The sequence below is a fragment of the Sinohyriopsis cumingii genome, chromosome 19 (genome assembly GCF_028554795.1).
Source record: "Sinohyriopsis cumingii isolate HCF-2022 chromosome 19, ASM2855479v2, whole genome shotgun sequence".
Classification (NCBI taxonomy): Eukaryota; Metazoa; Mollusca; class Bivalvia; order Unionida; family Unionidae; genus Sinohyriopsis; species Sinohyriopsis cumingii.
Window position 1 is genome coordinate 13,605,739 of NC_142979.1, and position 12,306 is coordinate 13,618,044.

At 33.0% G+C, this 12,306-nt stretch overlaps 1 protein-coding gene across 1 annotated transcript in view; it reads right to left on the bottom strand.

Annotated features, from left to right (window-relative positions):
• Positions 1–12,306, bottom strand: part of LOC149775155 (serine dehydratase-like) — a 59,414-nt gene that overhangs the window by 11,365 nt on the left and 35,743 nt on the right. The window contains exon 6 of the mRNA XM_089943327.1: positions 6,312–6,539. Within this exon, the coding sequence (XP_089799453.1) occupies positions 6,312–6,539 (228 nt within the window). The remainder of the gene's footprint in view (positions 1–6,311; positions 6,540–12,306) is intronic.

Below are 12,306 nucleotides of genomic sequence, written 5' to 3' on the forward strand. Positions count from 1 at the left end.
ATAGTGCTGAAATATACATATGAATACCATGTCAAGCATTGATCCTAGTGCAAGAATATTACAAATGAAGAATTTATTGTTGAGAAAGGATTTCTAGTCCATAAAGACAAATGCAGGTTTGAAGTCCCTGCCTCCAACATCTCTGGCAATGGATGGAACCTCAAAATGAAAAACAAACATACGTGTCTTACACAAAAGTTTGCTAACATTTGGTGGGAGTAGTTGCTATGAAGAAAAGCCTGTTTACACTTGGCTGTTGATGTTGCCTCCTGTACCTTGACTTCATCATAATGTTGCCAATAATAAGTCATCAACTGTTCACACTTGGCTGTTGATGTTGCCTCCTGTACCTTGACTTCATCATAATGTTGCCAATAATAAGTCAGCAACTGTTCACACTTGTCTGTTGATGTTGCCTCCTGTACCTTGACTTCATCATAATGTTGCCAATAATAAGTCAGCAACTGTTCACACTTGGCTGTTGATGTTGCCTTCTGTACCTTGACTTCATGATAATGTTGCCAATAATAAGTCAGCAACTGTTCACACTTGGCTGTTGATGTTGCCTTCATTATCTTGACTTCATGATAATGTTGCCAATAATGTCAGCAACTCATCCAGACTGTGTAAGTTGTCTGAATTGTTGGTTGGCTTTCTTTGCCAATAGCCTGAGAGATATGAGAACCTGAAAACTGCAACAGATGTGCTGGAGGAGGTGGGCAAAAGTTGTCTTGGCTGACAACAGCCTAAGAACTTCTTCATCATTGTGCTAAAGCCTCATTCTTGTCTAGACATTACTGGATCAAGTAATGACGATTGAGCCTGTGAGCATCAGTCATAGTACACTAAAGTAATGACGAGTGAGCTTGTGAGCATCAGTCATAGTACACTAAAGTAATGACGACTGAGCTTGTGAGCATCAGTCATAGTACACTAAAGTAATGACGACTGAGCTTGTGAGCATCAGTCATAGTACACTAAAGTAATGACGACTGAGCTTGTGAGCATCAGTCATAGTACACTAAAGTAATGACAATTGAGCTTGTGAGCATCAGTCATTGTACACTAAAGTAATGACGATTGAGCTTGTGAGCATCAGTCATAGTACACTAAAGTAATGACGACTGAGCTTGTGAGCATCAGTCATAGTACACTAAAGTAATGACGACTGAGCTTGTGAGCATCAGTCATAGTACACTAAAGTAATGACAATTGAGCTTGTGAGCATCAGTCATTGTACACTAAAGTAATGACGATTGAGCTTGTGAGCATCAGTCATAGTACACTAAAGTAATGACGACTGAGCTTGTGAGCATCAGTCATAGTACACTAAAGTAATGACGACTGAGCTTGTGAGCATCAGTCATAGTACACTAAAGTAATGACAATTGAGCTTGTGAGCATCAGTCATTGTACACTAAAGTAATGACGATTGAGCTTGTGAGCATCAGTCATAGTACACTAAAGTAATGATGATTGAGCTTGTGAGCATCAGTCATTGTACACTAAAGTAATGATGATTGAGCTTGTGAGCATCAGTCATTGTACACTAAAGTAATGACGACTGAGCTTGTGAGCATCAGTCATAGTACACTAAAGTAATGATGATTGAGCTTGTGAGCATCAGTCATTGTACACTAAAGTAATGACGACTGAGCTTGTGAGCATCAGTCATAGTACACTAAAGTAATGACGATTGAGCTTGTGAGCATCAGTCATTGTACACTAAAGTAATGACGATTGAGCTTGTGAGCATCAGTCATAGTACACTAAAGTAATGATGATTGAGCTTGTGAGCATCAGTCATTGTACACTAAAGTAATGATGATTGAGCTTGAGCATCAGTCACAGTACACTAAAATAATTATGACTGAGCTTGTGAGCATCAGTCATTGTACACTAAAGTAATGACAATTGAGCTTGTGAGCATCAGTCATTGTACACTAAAGTAATTATGAATGAGCTAATGTGAGCATCAGCCATTGTACACTAAAGTAATTATGATTGAGCTTGTGAGCATCAGTCATAGTACACTAAATTATGAATGAGCTAATGTGAGCATCAGCCACTGTACACTAAAGTAATTATGATTGAGCTTGTGAGCATCAGTCATTGTACACTAAGTAATGACGATTGAGCTTGTGAGCATCAGTCATTATACACTAAAGTAATTATGAGTGAGCTTGTGATCATCAGTCATAGTATTTATGATTGAGCTTGTGAGCATCAGTCATAGTACACTAAAGTAATTATGAATGAGCTTGTGAGCATCAGTCATTGTGCACTAAAGTAATTATGATTGAGCTTGTGAGCATCATAGTACACTAAAGTAATTATGAGTTTGTGAACATCAGTCATTGTACACTAAAGTAATTATGATTGAGCTTGTGAGCATCAGTCATTATACTCTAAAGTAATTATGATTGAGCTTGTGAGCATCAGTCATAGTACACTAAAGTAATTATGATTGAGCTTGTGAGCATCAGTCATTGTACACTAAAGTAATTATGATTGAGCTTGTGAGCATCAGTCATTATACACTAAAGTAATTATGATTGAGCTTGTGAGCATCAGTCATAGTACACTAAAGTAATTATGACTGAGCTTGTGAGTATCAGTCATAATACATTAAAGTAATTATGAATGAGCTAATGTGAGCATCAGTCATTGTACACTAAAGTAATTATGATTGAGCTTGTGAGCATCATTGTACACTAAAGTAATTATGAATGAGCTTGTGAGCATCAGTCATTATACACTAAAGTAATTATGAGTGAACTTGCAAGCACCAGTCATTACACACTGGATCAACAACTGTCATGGTATGCTATGTGGCATCCAGGACTGTAACTTTGCTGTAGCCATTCAACAATTGCCAGGGTATACTATCTAGCATTCAGGACTGTAATTTTGCTGTAGCCATTCAACACCGGTCAAGTTATACTATCTAGCATTCAGGACTGTAATTTTGCTGTAGCCATTCAACACTGGTCAGGGTATGCTATCTAGCATCCAGAACTGTAACTTTACTGTAGCCATTCAACAATTGCCAGGGTATACTATCTAGCATTCAGGACCGTAATTTTGCTGTAGCCATTCAACACTGGTCAGGGTATGCTATCTAGCATCCAGGACTGTAACTTGGCTGTTGCCAATCAGCAATTGTCAGAGTATGCTATCTAGCATTCAAGACACTTTGCTGTAGCCATTCAACACAGGTCGGGGTATGCTATCTAGCTTCCAGGACTGTAACTTGGCTGTAGCCACTCAACATTGGTCAGGGTATGCTATCTAGCATTCAGGACTGTAACTTGGCTGTAGCCATTCAACACTGGTCAGGGTATGCTATCTAGCATTAAGGACTGTAACTTAGCTGTAGCCACTCAACACTATTCAGGGTATGCTATCTTGCTTCCAGGACTATAACTTTGCTGTAGCTATTCAACACTGGTCAGGGTATGATATCTAGCATTCAGGACTGTAACTTTGCTGTAGCCATTCAACACTGGTCAGGGTATGCTATCTTGCTTCCAGGACTGTAACTTTGCTGTAGCCATTCAACACTGGTCAGGGTATGCTATCTAGCATTCAGGACTGTAACTTTGCTGTAGCCATTCAACACTGGTCAGGGTATGATATCTTTCTTCCAGGACTGTAACTTTGCTGTAGCCATTCAACACTGGTCAGGGTATGATATCTAGTTTCCAGGACTGTAACTTGGCTGTAGCCACTCAACACTGGTCAGGGTATGCTATCTAGCTTCCAGGACTGTAACTTGGCTGTAGCCACTCAACACTGGTCAGGGTATGCTATCTAGTATTCAAGACTGTAACTTTGCTGTAGCTATTCAACACAGGTCAGGCTATGCTATCTAGCTTCCAGGACTGTAACCTTGCTGTAGCTATTCAACACACTAGCATCCAGGAATGTAACTTTGCCGTAGCCATTCAACACTGCTCCATCATGACAAGAAGGATCTATAATGGTACAAATCAATCTGTGGGGCCCCAAGTAGCCAAGTGGTCTAAAGCACTCTCCGTTATTGACCACTGTCATCTCACCTCTGTCTGTGTGGGTTCGAGTCTCGGATTCAGCTAATGTGGGTATGTGAGAAAGCTTGCCAGTAGCTTCTCGTGGGTCAGCGGTTCTTTCCAGGGTTTTCCTGGGTTCTTCCTCCACCATTAATACTGGCCACCATGTATAGCCTATCATGTGCTGAAAAATGGTGTTAAACCCTACAACATTAGCAACAACAAATTAATGTATGTATGTATCAACATACATTGACTAGTAATGACCTTGAACTGACATAGGTCAATAATGATAAGGATCCAACCTGACTCCATAATGAGAATTGACCAATATGGATCAGCATTGGAACAGTCCTATATGGATCCGTAATGGCTATGGACTGTACTGGGTCCATAATGGTACCTGGCACTGTGGCACTACACTGGCCATGTATGGACATGGGTCTGAGAACCAACATGGGTCAATCATAATAGGATACTGAATTGAGGCCATGTGTTCTATGCTGATACAAGTGTTATGATGCTGGAATGGATACATGATATTGTTGGATCACCATAACCACTTATACAGGATTCAGTGTTGACTGTAGTCAATCCACATCTAATGGCAGTGTTCAGTTGAGATTGAGCAGCACCATCTTTTCCTTTAATGTGGCACTGGGTTAATGATACCATAATTGGTCCCTTCTAGTATCAGTTGAGGCCATGTCAGAGCTGGTATTTACCTAAGCTGATCAACCTCTAAAGTCACTGCTGGTCCAGATGGGCTGCTGTACTTTAATGTGGTGCTGGGTTAATGATACCTCTAAAGTCATTGCTGGTCCGCTGTACTTAGTTGGAACTGGTATTAAATGTACAGCTGCAAAGATCTGTTTTATCCATGGAAGTGGTGGCAGAGCTAGAGCTGTGCATTACACTTCTGATGAAATGCATTTTATTTCTTTTAACCAGTGAACTCTACCAAATTTCCATGAGTAGAAAGTTGTTCACTTTGGTGGAAGCAGCAATGCTAATGGTATCTTTGTCTCTAATGATTATAATTGGTCTGTGTGCACCTTCCAGCTCAGAAAGCAGTCCACAGATCTTCTCTGTCCATCATGTGCAAATGTCGCATGTATGACTGGATCACACAACCCATCAATTCAGGAATGTAATATGGCTATCCTCAACTGTCTAATGTGTTGGCATTCAGAGAACTTAGTCCTGCCCGTTGTATTTACAATAACTACAGAAAGCAACAAACAGAGCAAAATGATTGCCTGTACAGGTAAAATCAGTCAAGCATCATATAAACTTACTATGAACTGGATGATAATGACCAACACGTGTATCACATGCATGATCTTTATGGCATGTAATATTAGACTATTAGTAAGAAACTTTCATATACTAAGCCAAGTACACAATATCTGAATGAAAATACTACCACTCAGAGTTCAGATAACCAAAATGACACATATATTGCAAGCTAAAGTTAAACCAATAAAGTGAGAAACTTCGTCTCAGATTTACAAGAGCAAGAAATTGATAGAAATGTGTCAGAACAGCATTTTCTGAAAAACTAATGGAAAATTGTCAACAAGTTCTTCCAGAAAATACCCAATTAGCAAACAAGGTCAATAAACATAAGGACAAAAATCAGGTAGATAATTAGAATTTCCAAGGGAAAAACCAAGGTCCTTAACTCAATTTAATTAAGCATATTTTTATAACTTACAACCAAATCAAAAATATGATATGTGCTAAAATTCTATCCTCAATCATGGAGAAAGATCAAGCACACAATACAAACTAAATGTATCTAACATTATCATCCTGATCATGGGAGCTATAATAATGGACCACCATTCGAGATAAGACTGCTTTTAATGCAGGTAATTTACAAAAGTTATTAGTATGGAAATGACTCTATGGTCTTAAACTAAGTAACAAAAAGAAGTAAAACCAACAAGTTTTGTAAAACTTAACAAATTATTTTATTTTCTAAGTTATAAAATGAAAATTTTAAAGGAACTTACTGGTTTATGAATCAAATCCAAAACAATCCTAAACAATCTATCACAGGTCCAAAAGAACGAGTGTATCTAATGAATTCCAGGTTCTGAATGACAAAATATAGATGAACATAACAGAATCAACTAATGAAATAGAATCCTTACATACTGCATTAGAAAAGAGACCCCTTTATAATGAGGTACAGCATAATGAGGAACTTATGTATGTATGTCTTGAATATGCTTAGCATATGTGGTTTTTAAAAATGCATTTGATAATTCCTACCTTGTAATATCTGGTAGTGTAACAGGTTTCCCAGCTTTTAGTGCCTTATTCAGACAGTCTGCACCAATGGCTTCCATAGCAACACAGGGGACATCACTCCAGCCAACTTTTTTCATGCCTATCAGAATTCCATTGAGCAATCCCCCACCTCCAACTGAGACAATCACCACATCGGGTCTGCATGACATCTGCCTGGATACCTCTTCCATAATTGTAGAATGTCCTTCCCTAATCAAGATAAGCAGAAGATTATCAGAAAGAGCCTAATCAGGATTAAGTATAATCCTCTATGTACATACCACATCTGACCAAGGAAAACTCAGAAGCAACTGGTTTTGGGGTTCTGTGGGGTTTAATACAATTTTTCAGCACATGATAGGCCAAACATGGTGGCCATTATATTTTGGTGGAGAAAGAACCAGTAAGACCCACCAACCCATGGGAAGCAACTGGCAAGCTTTCTCACATACTCGTGGTGGACACACCAAGATATGAACTCAAACGGACTGAGGTGAGATGTGTGAGTGATCTGTAAAGACAAGCATCTCTGACCAATTAGCAGCTTGTGGCCCCCTGAAGTAATTGGAACCATTGATAAAAAAAATCCCCCTGCTCCAAGGGAACCACCACAAACAAAAAATCAGTCAGATGCCCCCTTTAGACATTTTGCCAGTTGGACCATCTTGTCTTATGAACTAAGGGGCTGTTCATTTAGTAATGTATGCATGGGGGGGGTAACCCAAATGCATACGCGTGCTTTGGGGGGGTGGGCTACTAATAATATACATACACATAGGAAATGGGGGGGTGAAGCCTTGATAATAATTTGTCTAATACGTAACCTGTTTGAGTTCAGTCGGCATTTGAATTTTAGCAGACACTAGACAAACTGTTTACAGTTACGCAGCTTATTTCTTTGATGCAGCCAGACATTCAACGTCGGTAGACTATGTTTTATTAAAAACGTTAATATTATTAATCCTTTATGGTTTCTGCTTCGATTAAATATAGGCTGTTCTATAGAATTTGGGGGTGGGGTGCATCAAGCATACGTATGCAGGTGGGGGTGTGTAAAAAGTACACGTGTACAAGGGAGGGTCAAGCTTTGCCAGATTTTTGCATATGTACTAAATGGATGACCCCTAATCTCAGATATGAAGACTGCTCACATTCATTTTATATCAAAAAAAATGAATTTAATCTTCTACTGCTGATATTATATGAAATGTGAAGGATTTGCAATACACATTTCATGTGTGAAGGATCTGACTACAATACACATTTCATATGAAATGTGAAGGATTTGCAATACACATTTCATGTGTGAAGGATCTGACTGCAATTCAAATTTCATATGACATGCGAAGGATTTTACTGCAATACACATTTTGTATGAAACTTTGGAAACAATTTGAACATTTTAAAAGTTTCTAAAAACACAATCTTGATATTAAAAGCGCTAATTTAAGACAGTTTATCACATTTGATGATAGTGATGGATAGGTTAACAAACTGCTATTGCTGCAGTGGCTCAGATCGATTTTAAGTACGAGTGTTTATTTTTGGCAAGTGTGATGCTAAATATTGTAATGAAAATAATTTTAATAATGAAATTGTTTTTTTGATATATTTATGAAACAAATGTTGTCATATTAATAAACAAAATTACAACCAACAGTGATCTCCCCAGGAATCTGTAATAGCACTGGGGTAAGCATGCAGTAGCTTGTTAACATGTTTTCATAAATACACACAAAAAAATGTGAAGAAAAATCAGTAAAATATCAAAAAGTACATACATGTGCACAGTAGCATGCAATGTTTTTAATGCAAAGTCTTTCAGTTTAAATAACACATCTTTCTTTCTCCTTTACCCTCTACATTTTTACTGTCACATTAAAGTCAAGGAAATGTTGTGTCTAGACTGCTGATGGTTACAAGGTAAATGAAAACCCTTTGTGACAACTTGTTGAATCATCAATAAACCCTTGATTCTGTTCATAGTTTAAAAGAACCTTTCACACTCTGAAAGTAAATGGAACACAAAGTTTAGCAATGAATGTAAGAAAAGACACAAAACTACATTATTCCAAAGTGAACTACCAAGGATTCAAGGATGAAGACTTTATACCTGCCATCACCTATACAGGAAAAAGAAAAACCACAGTGACAAAAAGCATAATCTGAATATAAAAAGTGTAACATATGTATTACATGCCATAATTATAATAAACTGTATGAAATATATGTATCACATGCCATAATTATAATAAAATTTATGAAATATATGTATTACATGCCATAATAATAATAAACTGTATGAAATCTATGTATCACATGCCATAATTATAATAAACTGTATGAAATATATGTATTACATGCCATAATTATAATAAACTGTATGAAATCTATGTATTAAATGCCATCATAATAATAAACTGTATGAAATATATGTATAACATGCCATAATTATAATAAAATTTATGAAATCTATGTATCACATGTCATAATTATAATAAACTGTATGAAATCTATGTGTTACATGCCATAATTATAATAAACTGTATGAAATCTATGTATTACATGCCATAATTATAATAAAATTTATGAAATCTATGTACTACATGCCATAATTATAATAAACTATATGAAATCTATGTACCACATGCCATAATAATAATAAACTGTATGAAATCTATGTATTAAATGCCATCATAATAATAAACTGTATGAAATCTATGTATTACATGCCATAATTATAATAAACTGTATGAAATATATGTATCACATGCCATCATAATAATAAACTGTATGAAATCTATGTATTACAGGCCATAATAATAATAAACTGTATGAAATCTATGTATCACATGCCATAATTATAATAAACTGTATGAAATATATGTATTACATGCCATAATTATAATAAACTGTATGAAATATATGTATCACATGCCATCATAATAATAAACTGTATGAAATCTATGTATTACATGCCATAATTATAATAAACTGTATGAAATATATGTATCACATGCCATCATAATAATAAACTATATGAAATCTATGTACCACATGCCATAATAATAATAAACTGTATGAAATATATGTATCACATGCCATCATAATAATAAACTATATGAAATCTATGTATTAAATGCCATCATAATAATAAACTGTATGAAATCTATGTATTACATGCCATAATTATAATAAACTGTATGAAATATATGTATTACATGCCATAATTATAATAAACTGTATGAAATCTATGTATTACATGCCATAATTATAATAAACTGTATGAAATCTATGTATCACATGCCATCATAATAATAAACTGTATGAAATCTATGTATTACAGGCCATAATAATAATAAACTGTATGAAATCTATGTATCACATGCCATAATTATAATAAACTGTATGAAATATATGTATTACATGCCATAATTATAATAAACTGTATGAAATATATGTATCACATGCCATCATAATAATAAACTGTATGAAATCTATGTATTACATGCCATAATTATAATAAACTGTATGAAATATATGTATCACATGCCATAATTATAATAAAATTTATGAAATATATGTATTACATGCCATAATAATAATAAACTGTATGAAATCTATGTATCACATGCCATAATTATAATAAACTGTATGAAATATATGTATTACATGCCATAATTATAATAAACTGTATGAAATCTATGTATTAAATGCCATCATAATAATAAACTGTATGAAATATATGTATAACATGCCATAATTATAATAAAATTTATGAAATCTATGTATCACATGTCATAATTATAATAAACTGTATGAAATCTATGTGTTACATGCCATAATTATAATAAACTGTATGAAATCTATGTATTACATGCCATAATTATAATAAAATTTATGAAATCTATGTACTACATGCCATAATTATAATAAACTATATGAAATCTATGTACCACATGCCATAATAATAATAAACTGTATGAAATCTATGTATTAAATGCCATCATAATAATAAACTGTATGAAATCTATGTATTACATGCCATAATTATAATAAACTGTATGAAATATATGTATCACATGCCATCATAATAATAAACTGTATGAAATCTATGTATTACAGGCCATAATAATAATAAACTGTATGAAATCTATGTATCACATGCCATAATTATAATAAACTGTATGAAATATATGTATTACATGCCATAATTATAATAAACTGTATGAAATATATGTATCACATGCCATCATAATAATAAACTGTATGAAATCTATGTATTACATGCCATAATTATAATAAACTGTATGAAATATATGTATCACATGCCATCATAATAATAAACTATATGAAATCTATGTACCACATGCCATAATAATAATAAACTGTATGAAATATATGTATTAGATGTCATAATTATAATAAACTGTATGAAATCTATGTATTACAGGCCATCATAATAATAAACTATATGAAATCTATGTATTAAATGCCATCATAATAATAAACTGTATGAAATATATGTATTACATGCCATAATTATAATAAAATTTATGAAATCTATGTATCACATGCCATAATTATAATAAACTATATGAAATCTATGTATCACATGCCATCATAATAATAAACTATATGAAATCTATGTATTAAATGCCATCATAATAATAAACTGTATGAAATCTATGTATTACATGCCATAATTATAATAAACTGTATGAAATATATGTATCACATGCCATCATAATAATAAACTGTATGAAATCTATGTATTACAGGCCATAATAATAATAAACTGTATGAAATCTATGTATCACATGCCATAATAATAATAAACTGTATGAAATATATGTATTAAATGCCATCATAATAATAAACTGTATGAAATCTATGTATTACATGCCATAATTATAATAAACTGTATGAAATATATGTATCACATGCCATCATAATAATAAACTGTATGAAATCTATGTATTAAATGCCATAATTATAATAAACTGTATGAAATATATGTATTACATGCCATAATTATAATAAACTGTATGAAATCTATGTATTACATGCCATAATTATAATAAACTGTATGAAATATATGTATTACATGCCATAATTATAATAAACTGTATGAAATATATGTATCACATGCCATCATAATAATAAACTGTATGAAATCTATGTATTACATGCCATAATTATAATAAACTGTATGAAATCTATGTATTAAATGCCATCATAATAATAAACTGTATGAAATATATGTATTACATGCCATAATTATAATAAAAATTATGAAATCTATGTATCACATGCCATAATTATAATAAACTGTATGAAATCTATGTATTATATGTCATAATTATAATAAACTGTATGAAATCTATGTATTACATGCCATAATTATAATAAAATTTATGAAATCTATGTACTACATGCCATAATTATAATAAACTGTATGAAATATATGTATTACATGCCATAATTATAATAAACTGTATGAAATCTATGTACCACATGCCATATTTATAATAAAATTTATGAAATCTATGTATTACATGCCATAATAATAATAAATTGTATGAAATCTATGTATTACATGCCATAATTATAATAAAATTTATGAAATCTGTTATACATGCTATAATTATAATAAACTGTATGAAATCTATGTATTACAGGCCATAATTATAATAAACTGTATGAAATCTATGTATTAGATGCCATAATTATAATAAACTGTATGAAATATATGTATCACATGCCATCATAATAATAAACTGTATGAAATATATGTATCACATGCCATAATTATAATAAAATTTATGAAATCTATGTATTACATGCCATAATTTTAATAAACTGTATGAAATCTATGTATTACACGCCATAATTATAATAAAATTTATGAAATCTATGTATTACATGTCATAATAATAATAAACTGTATGAAATCTATGTATTACATGCCATAATT